Source organism: Fundulus heteroclitus, chromosome 10, assembly GCF_011125445.2.
Source record: "Fundulus heteroclitus isolate FHET01 chromosome 10, MU-UCD_Fhet_4.1, whole genome shotgun sequence".
Lineage (NCBI taxonomy): Eukaryota > Metazoa > Chordata > Actinopteri > Cyprinodontiformes > Fundulidae > Fundulus > Fundulus heteroclitus.
The window spans coordinates 19,260,277-19,276,617 of NC_046370.1; the positions used below are offsets into that span (position 1 = coordinate 19,260,277).

Consider the following 16,341-nt stretch of genomic DNA (forward strand, 5'->3'; position numbering starts at 1 on the left):
GGCTCCCCCGAGACCTGCAGAGTCGGACATTCCCTCTGCTCGGTCCCGACTGAGACCTCATGTGTGTTTCTCCTCTTCCTCACTCTCCCTCCGAGTTTGCCGTCATCTGATCTTCACAGCAAGCCCCCCTTACCCCCCCTCAAAGCAACAACAACAAAAAAAAGAGCTGTTTGTCCTGCAATGCTTCTCCGTCTCTATCTTTTCCCACTCTGTTTCATGTTTTTCGCTCTCTTCCCTCATTTTACTCCTCCTCCTCTTCCCTCTCTCCCCTCCCTGTTTCCCTGGGTAAACATTCATCGTGCCTCCTGCTGACCTTGCATTCAGAACGTGGAATGAGACTCGGCTCGTGCATCTCCTCTAAGAAATCGCCTCGCATTCACGCCTTTCACTCCCTGCATCTCCAATTACCCACGTCTATTGGGTACTTTTTTTTTTTTTTTGTATGAGATCTTTTCACACACCTGTAGAGCAAACAAAAGGGTAGAAGGTGTCGGGTTTAAATGCCATACATGTGGGCTGCGTGCCTCTGAAATTCCTGTGAATCTGTAACCGCCTGGGGGGGAAGCGTTGCCGTCCTTTTGTCGACGTCTTAGGCTCTTGTGGAGTCTGTTTACGGCATTCACTCAATGAGGGCCTGCAGGAGCGTTTTCCAGCCGCAGGATTAGCGGCCGGCGCTGCTAGTTTGGGCCACCCCACCTGTTAGCGCCGAGTGACCAAGAGATGACACAATGGCGAGGTCCTGAGAGAATTTCCAGTGTCAGCCTCTCTCGGTCCACTTGGCAGCTCCACACAATGAGCCACTGTCTAACGAGGCAGAGCATACGAGCAGAGTGCTTCTAAGGAAGGAGCGAGGGGGGCAACGCGGAGCTGGACTCCTACTTTTACAGCGCCTTGTGAAAGTATTCAAGCCCCTTGAGAACCGGTTTGCATTTTGTCGTGTTACAAGAGCGACGTTTCGTTTGTTTTAATAGGTTTTGATGTGATGGACCAGCTCAAAGTGGTGCATTATATATATATTTTTTTAAAATGTGGCTAGTGTTTGTATTCAGCCGACCCCCTGAGTGAATACTTTCTAGAACCACCTTTTCCTGAAGGATGTCTCTACCAGCACATCTACAAAAAGCACAAGCTCATGGAGAGGACTGCTGAACACCAATTTTACATCTAGCCACAAATTCTCAACTAGGTTCGGGTCTGGACTTTGACAAGGCCTTTCTGGCCCCTGAAATTGCTTTGACCTAACAAACCATCTATCGCTATTCCAAATAAAGTAAAAAACAAAGCAACTGGACTTGTTTTCCGTAGTTGAAGACGTTTTGCTTCCTCTCCAGGAAGCTTTCTCAATTCAAAAAGTCTGGAGTAATGATGAGTACCAAGCTATATTACTCATTACTCCAGACTTTTTGAATTGAGAAAGCTTCCTGGAGAGGAAGCGAAACGTCTTCAACTACGGAAAACAAGTCCAGTTGCTTTGTTTTTTACTTTTTTTTGTAATGACCATGACCTGGATGACTGAGAATCTTCACCAACATCCATAGTTATGCCCTCTTCTACAACTTCAACCAGTTTCCTAGTCCCTGCTAAAGAAAAGCATCCCACAGCACATTGCTGCCACCACCATGCATCACTTTGGAAATAATGTGTTCAAGGTGGTACTTTTCTATCACACAAAGCACTTTTTTTAATTTATTTAATTTATTAGATTTATTTGATAGCGACAGACACACAATAACATAGACAAACTGAATAAAACAGCAATCCCATGCCTGTATCATGAACTTTTACCAATTACCTAACTTCTAATTGTATTTTTCTGACTGGTTTTTATTATGGGATATCAGAGGAGGTGAATATAAATGTACGTAACACTTTTTTAGCTTTGTATTCATAAAAAACATTTAAAACCATGCAGCATCTTCCAACACTACATGGTGTTTATCCATCTGATAAAATCCCAACAAAATACAGTATTCTGTATTTTGCAATGGGAAAAACTGTGAAAACCTTGAAGGTTTTTCAATATTTTTCCAGTGGTCTGTATCAAGTATGGGCTATTCGGCAAGGATATTTGCCCAGTCGTCTCCATCCAGGATTCCAGAAGCTTTAGCGACGCTCTCGAAAGTGTGATAAGATTATCGCTGAGCAAACAGCAAACATTTGCCTTCTCGATCCTGCTCTTGTGAGCAGAATCATGATTATGTAACAAAAAAAATATTTAAAAGAAGTAAAGCTGTTTTGTTTTTTGTTTTTAATTTAAATAGTTTAGGAACGACTATTTTTTCCTAACATACACACACCCTTGTTTTAAATACAAGGTGAGGAGCTTTCCTTGTCTTCCATTCATTTTCAACCCTTTCTATGGCCTAACCCTGACCCTACACCTAATCTTTACCAGTATATACCTAACCCTAAAACACATTGACACCATAGTCCAAAACCTAACCCCTAGGCATAAAAAATGTGAACATGGGACAAAGAAAGGTCCTCACTTTACATCAAAGTCCTCACTTAAAGCTATAGTTGGTAATCCAGTTAAGAAACACTTTTTGTAATACTGGTTCTTCCATCCTGACAGTAGTCAACATATTACGAATTAAGAAAAAGGAGGTTAAAATTTTTGATTTGTGTGAGAGCTGCAGGCTCGGTGTGAAGGGCAGTGATTGGTCAGAGGATTGGTCCTGCCCTCACCCCTCTGTTCCTCAAGTGCCAGGGGTATTGCTGTATCTATTGGTTGTCCCATATGCTAATCAGTCTGACGTGCTCATGTTCATTGTAGCGCTCATTATGAGAAGGAGAGTAAGTTAAATACATACTGAGGTCTGTGCCTTGAATTCCATTGATTTACACTCATTTTCAACCTATTCTATGGCCTTTCAATAACTTTTCTATGACCATAAACCTAATTGACACTTTAGTCCTAAACTCTACCCCTAGCCCAGCAAAAAAAAGGTTCTCACCTTTTTCTGTGCTCCCTTTACATCAAAGTCCTCTCTTTACTAGTAAACTTGGCAACAAAAAAGGGTTCTCGCTCAGGTACAAGTATAAGTACACAAACAGACACCATATTTCCAACGGAGCACAGCAAAATGAAGTCTGTCTTTTGGTGCCATCTAGTGGACAAAGCAACCACCATGCTCAATGTTTGCCTCTGCAGTGCGGTCAGCTAGTGAGCCAGGGGGACAATGACAGCAGGACTTAACAGCCATAGTTTAACGATATAACATGCCATACAGGCTCAGTGAAAACATCTGGAGATAATGCTCATTGTTTTATCTGAGTTTGATAAAAAAAAAAAAAAAAAAAAAGCTCTTGAAAAGCACATGGGAACCAATCATCAAGGGGAGTCCTTCAGGGCTACAGCAACAGCTACGTGTCCCAACATGCCCAGAAATCCTACTTTCATGCATGCACACAAAGCATGCACTTCACCTACACTCTTATTTATGACTACCTGCACGCGCGGGTGCGTAAAAAAAGCTCACACTATAAAAGGATATAGTCCAAGATGGGTTTACACATTCCTCTACCGTCTGTGTGGCAGACAGCATGGGGACCGTATGCAGATTTAAAGTGACCTTCACTTGAAGCCACTGCAGCACTGTTCTGTTCAAGGAGAGTGACACAGACAGATGCTCTGGAGACAGTGGCAACAGCACATTAGCAGGAGTAAGAAGAATATTCATGCACAATTTCACCCCCTGATCTCTGAAGTGACAAACTAGCATTGATAGTTCAGCTTAATGGTTCTTTTGTTTCCCTATAATGATGCTGCTGCGCTGATTCCAAATAAGATGTCAAAACAGAAGAAGTTGATGCTGCTGAAGACAAAAACCACTGGCCTGTCAGGTTTTTAACATTTTAGTTTCAACTGCATGCTTAGAGGGAGGAGAGGCAAAAGTTTGCAATCTGCAAACTCACCTCTAGATGGACACAAATCACTAAAATCGCTCCTTTAAAGACCTGCCAGAAGGAAGGTTTTAGTTCACAGCCCTCTCACTACTCACTACTGTGGATGCTCAGCCAGCAGATCAACCAAAAACAAGAAAACACAGAGCAGTGAAAACGCCGTTTACCTGCAGACTCAGCCACAGAATTAGACTCAGCCTGCATATCAACCATTAGCCAGCCATCCATCATCTTCTGCTTATCCAAGATAGGGTCACAGAGATAGCAGATCCAGGAAGGAAACCCAGGCATCCCTCTCCACAGCAACACTCTCCAGGTCATTCTGGGGCATTCCCTTGATCCCTCACCAGAAAGGATATGCATCCCCGCCTCCACTGCTGCAGAGATGCAGCAGCTCTCCTCCGGCCTCCCCCTGGACGATGAGGCTCTTTGTTGTATATCTGTCTACATCTAATTATCGAGGATGCTCATTTCAGCCATATCAATATTTTATGACCTAAGATGAGGCTTGGCAAGAGATGGACCAGTAAATGGAGAATAATGTGTTTAAGGGCTGTCAGATTCTTGTATGCCCAAAGCGAGAGCTGTGTCCACATTCTCAGCGTGGAGTCCAGCTCGCTCCCATCGTGGCTTGGACTCCAGCAGGGCTGCCTCTTGTCACCAACCCTGTTTCTGGTGTTCATGGACAGGATCCCAAGGTGGTCATGAAGAGGGGAGTGTCTGATTTGGGAACTTCAGGCTCTTACGTTTGCTTTTCACAGATAATGTGGTTCTGTTGACTTCTTAAGGCCATGGTCTCCAGGGTTTACTTGAGCGGTCAGCAGCTGATTGTGAAGCAGGCGGGAACATGGTTCAGGGTTTGAGTATCTTTGTGTATTGTTCAGGAGTGATGTTAGGATGGAGCGAGGGATGGACAGATAGATTGAGACTTTTACTGCCGCAATGTGGCCGCTGCTCCGGTCAGTGAAGACAAAGGCGAGCCTAAAAACAAAGCTCCCAGTTTAGCGCTCCGTCTATGTTCTAACCCAGACCTGTGGTCAGGAGTCATGAAGAGCTGCTTAATGTTCTAATAATGTGATAAGCACACAGTTAAGCAAAAATCTATTCTCACCCCTGACAGATTTTGATTAAACGTTATCTTTTAATATGACTCAAAAAAATTCTCCTCAGCCTGGAATTAATATTAAGGAGTCAGAAACAAAATTTGGATCCGATGGAGGATTTATGGAGGAACACAAAGACTAAGCTGAGAGTTCATCCTGAAAGTGAAGAGATGCAAAAGGTCTGGCAGCAATTATGATTATTAAGTAGGGTAAAAAAATCTTTTGGGATTCTTTTTTTTTTTTGTTTTGTTCAAATGTAACTGAAAACAGAGAACTTTTTTTTTTTTTTTTAAGATATCTCTTGGACATTTTTTGTATCTTGTTGGAAAATGTCTTTGTTTCCTGTCAGGAACAAACTGTCACATTTCTGTAATAATCTTAATACATTACTGAATAGATTTTTATCGAAAAACTGCATTTTCTCAACAACAACAAAAAAAAACGGTGAAATTCTAACAGTTTTTAGGATAATTTTACTCAAATTACTTTAGTTGCTGAAAGAAAAAAAAATTATTTGTTCTGTTTTAAAGTTACTTAAATGTTGACACAAATGACAATTGAGTATTTACATCCTTTAACAGTTTATTAATATGAGGAATAATTTCTATTATTATTATTATTCCATCCTTACTCATCTTTCTTAAAAAAAATTAAAATGTCAAATTATTCAATTCCAAATAGCCTACTCCTAATTAACAAGTATAACATTTTATCTGTCAGGTGTAACTGTCAGGTGTAACAAAGAAAAACCTTGCAAAAACCTTAGAATTATAGTTATATATAGTTATACATAGTTCTTCTGGCTTAACTATAATTTAGACCTTTGACTTGCACTTTATATTTTATTTATTTAGAAACATTAAAATACAGAACAGAGCTCAAAATCTGAGGACACTCAAAGTATTTTCACAATATTGTTGGCTTGGATTTAGTTTAAAGGCTTTTTTCCTGTTAAAGCTTCTTTTTAATGGCCTCATATGATGCGTGTGCAATTACACTCTGAAAACTTCTCTCCAGAGTGATCGGATATAATCTACAGCTTTAAACGCTGCTACTTGACGGGTTTCCGGCTTTAAGGCAGATTTTGGATCCCGGCTGCAGGGATTTGCTCCCATTCAGGCACAGGAGTTTTAGCGAGCTCTCATGCTGATGTTCCGGCTCATAGTTTGTCCTGACCCTGTTGGATGGAAGAGTTCCTGGATTTGTTCAGAAACTTGGCTTTGCATGAAGTAGCAATAATTTATTATCAAAGTTTATTTATGGTTTAAAATTTTAAGCATTACATAAAATGAAGGTTAACTCTCAAAAATCAGCATCTAATTATAAAGCATTACAACAAAACAGCAGTCGTTGCATGTATTCCCTACAGAATCCAGACATTTACATTTAATCAGAGATTTCAAAAAGGGCCGCAGCCGATATTTCCCAACCTTTGGACAGAAGGATGAAAGAGAGCAACTCTATCTTCAGCTTTGTTTTTATGTGCTGAAAGTATTGCTCTCTCTCCCTCTCTTGCAGCCTGTATAAACCACAGACATGCAACAACTTAGAAAACTATTTCCTTCTGAAAAAGCCATGTGCAACCTCAAAGTTTGCATTTAAACACCTCACTGATACTGGGAATAGCTTTGATTATTCTTAATAGAGTTATAACTTGGCTTTTATTCTGATTACAGTTTTCTAGAGTTTCCGACCTGCCTGTGAGACTTCACGCTATAAGTCGAAGGGCATTACTAGGGATAAATAAGGTTAATTGACTTAGCTGCAGAAGTATTAGGTGTAATGCATTTTGATGGAAACACACAGTGTAAAATGACCACCAGCTTTTAAAACCCACCTGGACAAAGAGAAAGACGGGTTGATGTACCAGCTGCTCCCAAGGGGTGCGCACTCTCGCCCTCTTGGCATCACATCATCCGAGCCGCTGCTGAGCCTCTCACTGGAGGGGGCCCGCGTGGCGTCCGAGTCCCCCGTCACTGTAAAGATAGAATCAGAGAGACTGGGCCTCTCATGGTGTGCCAGCGGGGCAAAGCTGAGCTGCACAATCTGACGGGCGCTCTGGCACACCGGCCCATGGATGGCGGGGGTCAGTGTGGGCAGATCGAAGCTCAGAACAGTAGGGGTGCTGGAGGTCAGCAGCTCCTCACTGTCCAGGCTGTTGTAGGAGGTCCCTTTGGCCCGATGGGACTCCATGATGCTCTCAAAGTGTCTGCTGAAGGTGTCCTCAGCGGCACCGCGGGGACCAGAGACCAGGATGGGGGATTTCAGGGCCGGGTTGTGGTTGTCGAAAAATGTTTCCATCGGTCTAAATCGGAAAAGGATTTTCATGTTAACGGAACAAGTCAGACGTTGCCAGGATGAAAGCCTACTTTTTAGTGACGGAGTCCTGAATAATTAATGCAACAATGTCTGTTTATGACCACGCTGGAAATGAGGCTATGAAATACATGCAGATTCAAATCAAGATTCTTGTTGATGTAAAAAAAAAAAAAAATCTTCTGCAGCTCAGTTTTCTTTTCTCACACACTCAACGGCCACTTTCTAAGCTACACCTGTTCCCTCGCTTGTTAGCACACATAGCCAACCAGCCAGTGGGCAGAAGATGAAAGCATTTAGGCATCAAGACTTTAAGAGAACTTGTTGAAGTTCAAACAGAATAGAGAAAACATGGGGGTGACTTTAAACGTTGCATGGTTGATTAAATTGAGAAACTGCTGAACTAACCCAAAGATATTTCGCATGTTTACAGTGAAGAGTGCAAAAAAGAGAGAACATAGGAGCAGTGGTGTGCTCATAAAAATGCCTCATTTATATCAGAGGTTAGAGGATAATTTGCAGCCTGGTTTGAGATGACTGAAAGACAACAGCAGCTCCAGTTCGTTATCTGTTACAAACGACGTGTGAAGAACATCATCTCTGAACACACAATATGTTGACCTATGAGACAGATGAGCAACAGCAGAAGATCTCACTGGGTCCCTCTTTTGTCAGCGAAGAACAGGGAACGAAGACGGAAAATGACCAGCAAGCTGCAACAACGCATTGGAGAAATGTCGAGATTTCAGCTGCAACATTCAGATGGTACGGCCAGAACTGAAAGCTTTCTACTGGTGGTTGTATAACAGTGTGGGGGGTAGTTTCTTGGCACACTTTGCGCTCTTACTGAGAGTCTTTTAAAAGCCTCAGCATTGCTACTCACCGTGTCCATCCCTTTATGACCACAGTGCACCCATCTTCTGGTGGTTATTTCCAGCCAGATAACTAATGCACCCTTTCATGCTCAAATTACAAGGAGTTTACTCTCTGCTATCCTCTACAGTCGCCACGTCAACAAAGCCCCTTTGGGATGAGATCACCAGATGAGCTGCTATAAGAAACACGCCCAAACAGCATCATGTCATCATGTTGAAATGAACCAAAATCTCTGCTCAATGTTTCGAACGCCTATTTGAATCAACGTCAAAAAGGATTGTGGCAGTTCGGAGAGCAAAGGAGATCCAGCTTGGTAGGAGCCAGGTGTACCTAACAAAGTGGCCGGTGAGTGTATGTTTTCCACCTGAGGACAACTCGTTCACCTCATCAGAAGATGCCCAAACACCTCTGGGTCCTCTTCAGCAGCGTGCCGCTGCTTTCTGCTGTCGCCTTGCATCCTCACACTCGCCCAGCTCACCATTTCTTCTTCCTCTTCCTCCTCCTCCTCATTATCGGTCTCTTCTTCATCCTCGGTTTGCCCTCCTCTCTCCCCTTCCTCCTCCCCACCTGTCCTCCCATAAGCCTGCCCCCTTAGGGGACTGCTGGCCGTCCCAGATGTGCCCTGCACACTGCGGTTGCTACCGAAGGCTGAATCGGCGTCGTCCTGCTCCGCCAGCAGCACCTCGTCGATGTCCGTCTCGCGGTAGCAGCGGAGCGGGACGGCATCCAGGTCAGTCTCGGAATACTTCAGTGTACGACGAATGATGCCGGTTTTGGGGGAGGTCCCGATGGCGGCAGGGGGAGGAGTCACTAGCTCTACCTCCACGTGCTGAACGTCGTGATTGGCCATCAGCAGAGGCAGGGAGGACGGAGGAGTCGGGGTTCGAGACTCGCTGGAATTACCACTAGGAGGCGCTGTGAAGGCTTCCAAGAAATCTGGCATGGAACATGATTTAGTGTCATTATTAATGTGATAAAATGTTGCTCTGATTTACATTTCATGCAGTCATGGGGGAAAGAAAATACAATGTCAAACCTAGGGCTTTATGTATCACAACTTGATAACAATGTTCAGGCCTTGGCCAGGCTCTACTTGAACAAACCATTGGCCTAATTGCTCTGAGTTGTGTCCAATTGTCCTCAACATCAACAGTGAACATAGACGTCTTGACTTCTTTTATAGTTTATATGACCATTACTGAGCCTAAGCTCTCCATAGATTTGCTCTGTTTTAAATGTTTAAATGTGTTAATAATCTTCCTAACTGTAGAATGTTGACTGCAATTAGTTAGGAAGTGGCCTTTCAAGCCCGTTTCTGATTGACAGGCAGAAACAGTTGCTTCTCTAACGTGATTGCTGATCTCTTTCCGTCTTGGCATTGTGTAAACAGACACCTGTGTTCTCCAGACCCATAAACTGCCAAATCTCCTCCTTTAAAAGGGAGCTGACAACCAGTAAAAAGATTTGATCACCACCACCTGGTTTTCTACTTTTCCTCTTAAATCCAGTGGATGCAGCAAGGGTAGACATCCAGATTTTTTTATCCATTTTGGTTTCAGCTTTGTTGTTTCAGGAAGTTAAACTGAATAATGTTTAAGATCTTTTAAAGACCATTGTAACAGCCAAGGCTGTTTGGGTACCTGCATCATGTGGTTTGTCTTTTTGCCAGAAGTATACATCACAAATTAATTGTAAAAAAAAAAAAAAGAGGGGGAAAAAGAAAACAGACAAATCAACTAATTAATTTACATATTTTAGATGTCAGCACATGTCATTTAAGACCTATAATTTGGACTTTTTAAGAGAATGTAATGATTCAATTTAAGACTTTTCATGACTTTTTAAGACCTTGCAGAAATCCTGTTTATGTCGTAGATATAAAATATTAGTAGATTCTGGTTAAGACCAGTTAATTTGTACTATGGGGAGAAAGGGGAGAAAGAGGGTAAACCTTCCTTTTAATATTGACTGTAGCATTACTTTAGAACTGAATTTTGATGTTATGAGGAGTCAGTATAGGGATCTTAGAGTACTTTAGAAAAAAGTGTGACACTATAAGAAAAAATATTCTAAAACGTTTAGACTCCAGTAAAAAAAAATATTATTTTTTTTTATAAATGTGGAAAGTCAGGGCAAACTGCAATCATTTGTGGCCGCTTATCTTTCCATAAAGCTACAATTGCCGTTCATTTGGTACGAGGAGCTAAAGCCAGACAATAGAAACAAGGTTTTTCATGTTTTCCTCTGTTCAAAATGTGTAATGTTTACTTTTATCCCTTTTGCCAGCAGTCTCTTCTGCAGAGCTCCCGAACAGGAACTCCCATTTAGCTCGTGCAATCTTCTGACAGTGCAGCGAAGGAATGGGAGCTGCACTTCCACTGTCCGTCTGTAAATGACACACAAAGACAAACTAAAGGTTCATCTGCAGGGTGTAGCATTAAACGATGGCTCACAATCTGCTCTTCACTCTAAAAAGAATTTAAAGAAACACAGAAAATTGATTTATGATGTTGGTTACATGGAGATCGAGTCAGAGACTGGTTACGACTGTTGAACATCAAAAATAAACTCCAAATATACACTTATCAGCTTTAACTGCCGTAATATATAAACTTTCATAAAAAAAACTTTTTAAGTAACTCATTAAACGTCATTATAATTTAAATGTTGAAAGTTACAGATTGTTTAGTCCATCATTTCTCAGAGTTTTTTTCAGGTTTAACTTCAGCAGATTAATTGTAACTACTTCATAATAAAAAGTGAGAAACGGAAAGTTTCCATTACTTTCAACTCAATCACGGTAAAACAACACGAGTATCCTCATGTCTTCTGTAAATGGTGCTGTCCAGTGTAGCTGAACGTTGGTCTCATCTGCACAAACTACTTTGCTAAAGAAGTCTTGTGCTTTATTCAGATGAAACAATGCAAATGTACATAATGCTGCCTTTTAGACAACAGAAGTCTTCTCTGTCGTCTAGTGAAATCTAACATTTAAAAAGCTAACTGAGGTCTGCAGAGCCGGAGATGATCCTCTTTGGCTTTTTTGCTGTTTTCCTGAGTATTGCACTGTCTAACATTTGGATGATTTTGCTGTGGAAAAGATGACTGCAATCTCAGTTTTATAGCTATTAATAACGGTTCATTCTGCAGAATGGTGCAACCAATACTAACGGAGGCCTGTTTTTTAAATGATGATCATTAATAAGTTGTAGCACCCAGCTGCTGATTTTCCTCTGAAGTTCTGCTGGAACAGCGAGGGTGAACGTATTTTTTACGACTGCCGTTGAAACATTGTTTTTCCTTCTTCTATGTCTTCCAGAAAAATCGCAGGGATTCACAATTAAATCCTGCATATCATTTCTAAACGCCAGAAAGCAAAACAAATTAAGTTTTAATTTAGACTGAAACTGTCAGACTGTTTGTTAACCACCTTTTTATTGCAGATGCTCCGAAATATCAAACAAGTAATTTAAATTTTCAGTTTAGTGTTGAAAAAAGGAGAAAATATGGATTATGGCTGTTATGGTATGAGTATTTTCTTCATATGTTTAAGATTTATTTGCGGACCAAGCATAATTTTGTTTAAAAAAGTAATGAACAGCTTTCAGGACATTCTAACTACACTATCTTGATTTGAAAATAAAGACGTCATTATCCAGCATGAGATTATTATTGCAAACTGCATAACAGGCTGTTTTTTAGCTATCCTACATTGTACTAAACTGACAGAAGCCAGACGCATGTCGCTCCGCCTAGCTCCACTCAGCGACATGCGTCTGGCTTTATTTCAGGTTAACATTGTACCAGTATGTCTCAATAAATTTGAATATCATCAAAAAGTTAATTTCAGTCATTTAAGTAAAAAAAAATTAAATTGTACAGTGTAGTAAATAGTTTTAATACACAGACTGGCATATTTAAAGTATTTCTTAAAGCAAAGGTTGATGATTATGGCTTATAAGTAATGAAAATCTAAAATTCTGTTTTTTTTCAGGATATTAAAATACAACATAAGACCAATAAAAGATGGGCTTTTAAAACAAAGATGTCAGCTCCCTCTCAACTCTCCGTTAACACACCTGCATACAGCCTTCTGTGGACAACCAGGTTCTTTATTAATGACCATTGCAGCTCATCCTCCTTGTTGAGGGAGTCGATGACTGTCTGCTGGGCTAGTGTCAATAGAGCTGTTTTCTCAATTTATGTGGCTGCAGCTCATAATTATCAAAATTAACAGAAATAAATGCTTGACATATCTAAATCAATGTGTGATTTTCCCCCTTTATAGTGAACCCCTAATTTTTCTGAGCTGTTCTGATTTATTTTAATGTAGTGGGTTCAGTACTCTTTGCAGTTGATTAGCTCAGTTGGAAACAAACCGCTGGAAGTTTTAATCTAAGCCCTCAACCACTCACACCGAAGCTAACCCGTGACGCTGATGATAGTGACGCAGGAAAAAATATTAAAAAAATGTTTTATGTGTTTGCGGCTCTAGTGGCACACGTTTTATTGACAGTGGGCAGAGAGGTAAAGGGGGAAAGACAGGCGGCAAAGCGCCACGGGTCGGAGTCGATTCCGGGCCGACCGCGTTGAGGACTAAAGGCCTCCTAATATGGTTCGTGCTAACCGCTAACCGCTCAGCGCTAACCGCGTCTGCACGTCCGCTGCAAACGCGTACGCGCCCCGGAAAACAAAACTTGCCAAATGCGGTCAGGAGAAGGGCGAAAACATGGTTTCCACCAACAAAAGCCTTCAGAGGCGTTCTCTGATGTTCTTTTAATGAAACAATATTAGGTAGATTGGACAACACGGAAGAAATAGCAGCATCAATGTTAACGCTTGCTTCCTCGACGAGCCGCCATTGTTGTCTGAATCAAAACAGTCTCACGTCACGGTCGCTTCTCCACTACGTCACATCTATGAAATGCCAGCCCTGCATCCTGATCTTTCATTCTTTCCAATGTTTGGGAAAAACAAATATATTAACAGGAGAAGGAACTATTTTTTTCCCCCAGCTCTCTGGTGTGTTAGAGGCGGTCCCGTGCTCACCTGTATTCCTGAAGTTGCAGCCCCGGTCTCGTTGCTCTGGTGACTGGACTGACTGGACTCTGGGGACATACAGTCTCTGTCACCGAAGCTCCCCGTCACCCCGCTGGAGCTCCGAGAGGAAGAACCGGTCATCGCTCCGTTCTGCTCCACCTCGGGAGATTCTCCTGTCCTCCTGGGATCGCATTCCTGCACCTCTTCACCTCGCCCTTCTTCATCACAGCTCTCGTCCTCCTCTTCGGAGTCTAGTGCCACAGGTCCCAGCAGAAGAATCTCTCTCCTCCTCTTCTCGGCCCGTTTCTGCTGGGCGGTGGGGCTGAGCGGCTGCCTCGGTCGGCTGCTTTGTTGGTGACTGCTGGACTCAAACCCAGACCGAGGGCAGTTCTCCAACTGGTTCCTCCACTGCTGCCTGGATGTCCAGCTGACCGGCCCCTCTTCAACACTTTGATTGATGAAGAGCCTGCGCGAGAGCTCTGTGCAGTCCCCTTTCTCAAAACCGCTCAGGTCTCCCCTCCTGTCCAAGCTTGGGGACCAGGAGTCTCCGGTGTACTGGGGGGGCTGGCAGCGATGCAGGGTGGGGGTGTCTGGTGCGCGGAGCTCAACTTGGAAAAGCCTCGGGTCTCTGATGGGAGAGCCGATCTCGGTGGGAGGATGAGAAGGACGAAGGACTCGCGAGGGGAGGGCAGGGGTGCTCTGGTGTGCTGATAAAAGTGAGCTCTGATGCTGGGCTTCCTGAAAGCGCTCCTCCTGATGTGTGCCATGATAAGTGCTGGAGCTTTCCGGCTGGTGAGAGTCCGTGTTTTCAGTTGCTGGCGTGTGTTGATCGTTTAAAGGGATGTTCATCTTCAGTATTTGCTTAAAGTGCTGTGCATTTGGAGACGACTCTCCAGAGTTTGAGCTGCTCATGCCTAAAGGTTTGTGCAAAGAGGACCTCCTGGCCTCGGTGAATATCGATGATACTTTGGAAGCCTCCTCTGCGAGCCTGCGGGCGACTTCAGGACTGTGAGCTGGAGATGAAGATTTGCTGCCGCTCAACTGGTTCAACCCTTCCACTCCATTATTGCCTGGCTGGAGGATGGATTCCTGCAGAGAGGCTTTCTTGTGTTTTCTGATAGCTGGACTTTGTGCCATAGTCCCATCCTCCACTGAACTCTGAAGAGGGCAATGAAGGTCAGCAGAGGACCTGGAGTGTGAGGACTGTCTGGACTCGGAGGAGAGCTGGTCTTTGACCTCTTTGGGATTCACGCGGATGTTCTGATGCTGGACAGGAGACCCAGCCCAGGACTGGCAGCGCTGCTGTTGGTCGTAGTATGAGGAAGAGGCGTGCTCGAGTGCGTGGGCCAGTTTAATCCTCAGTAAAGGGGAACCAAACTCTTCCACGGCCCTCTGGGTAGCAGCTATGCCGATCGGGTCCAAACGCGGCTGTCGAAGACCGGGGGCGAACGTCTGCTGGTGACTCCCCGGAGATTGGAAACTCAGTTTGGGGCTCGAGCTGCACGATGAACCAGGACTTTCAAACCAGAATTGGTCACTAAGGCGCTTTTTAAAGCGGGATGGGGTGGATTGCTCATCTGGAACTCGCCTCTCGCACGTGGAATTACGCGAACTATCCACCGTCTTCACGTTGGACTTTTCCACGTAGCTGAAGCTGACCACGGATCGTTGGCCATCGGGAGGAGCGTAAGGGACGCCGACTCTTCTGGAGAAGGGGGACGAGTGCAGAGGTGAACTCCAATGCTTGGAGACTGAAGGCGAGCTGCTGGCTGTTTGGAGCTGAAAGTTAACAGCGTTATGAGACGAAGATGGACTGTGATTCTGGTGCTGGACTCGTTGGGGACTTGTGGTGGTGAACCCGGCGTCCGTCTGGCTAGTTGTCTGGGCGAGGAGCTCCACGGGACTGTCTTCTACTGGAACCCTTTGAGCAATCCCTTCTCCACTCTCTCCGTTCTGATCTGGGGCAGACCTCACTTCCACATACAGATGAAGAACTTTTCCAGACTGGGACATGACCTCCTCTCGGCACTTAAATGAGGACACAGAAAACGGAGCAGAGAAAGAATCCGACAGGGTGAAAGAGAGGTCTTTTTCCCCCTGTTGGGTTGGATTTAAGTTTTTCTGCTGCTGGTGGTTGTCAGGTTATTTTTAGGCGGTCTTTCTTCAGCCTCCCAGATCGACCGCCTGCAGAGCAGAGACACACAGGCTAAACGGCCAAAGCACAAACGGGCCCAGGGGACGCCTCCAATCGCTCCAAATTCCTCATACCTGCGAATGAAAGAGGAGACGCCATTAATATTCAGACGACAAAGAGACATGCAGAATAATCTTTACACTGTGTTGTTGCACATTTTTCTTTTACTACACAAAAATAAATCATGATAAAAACAACACACACATTAAAAAAGTTTCAAAGAAAAGACAATTACAGTGAGTAGGGATTCTTGAACAAATGTGTTTTGAGTTCCGACTTGAAGTTAGAAAAAGTGACAGTATTACGGATATCAGGAGAGAGAGCTTTCCAGAGTTATGGAGCAGAGCAGGAGAAGCTCTACTTCCCACGGTGCTGAGACAGGACACAGGAACAGTAAGGTGAATGGAAGAGGAGGATCTAAGGGTGCGGGAGGGAGTAGAGATATGAAGGAGATCAAAGAGGTAAGGGGAGCGAGGCTGTAGATGGCCTTGAACGTGTGCAGAAGGAGAGGACGAAGGTGATTAATGTTCAGTAGTTGTAAAAATATGGACCGGGTGATGTTATTGATGTGAGAGGTGCTTTTGAAGATGACACCCAGACTCTTGACCTGAGGTGAAGGGGAGACTGTGGAACCGTCAACTGGGAGAGGGAGAAACTACCAACTTTGGATAGTACAGATTTGGTTCCTATAAGGAGGATCTCTGTTTTGTCACTGTTTAGTTTTAAGAAGTTAGTGTTGAACCAAGATTTTATTTTGGATAGGCAGGGGGTGAGGCAGGAGGGTATGGAATTTGGCTTACAAGTTAAATAGAGCTGAGTTTCATCTGCGTAGCAGTGAAAATGTATGTTAAATTTCCAGAAGATATTGCCAAGGGGAAGAGGGTAATTATTGAAAAGTAGGGGTCC

General features: G+C 43.5%; 1 protein-coding gene across 1 annotated transcript in view; it reads right to left on the minus strand.

The window, feature by feature from the left end:
- The window catches only part of LOC105936291 (PH and SEC7 domain-containing protein 1), a gene marked incomplete in the record, with an annotated part of 94,911 nt that overhangs the window by 55,764 nt on the left and 22,806 nt on the right, over positions 1-16,341 (minus strand). The window contains 4 exon segments of the mRNA XM_036142194.1: positions 6,847-7,314; positions 8,585-9,137; positions 10,470-10,587; positions 13,251-15,509. Coding sequence (XP_035998087.1) covers positions 6,847-7,314; positions 8,585-9,137; positions 10,470-10,587; positions 13,251-15,254 — 3,143 coding nt within the window.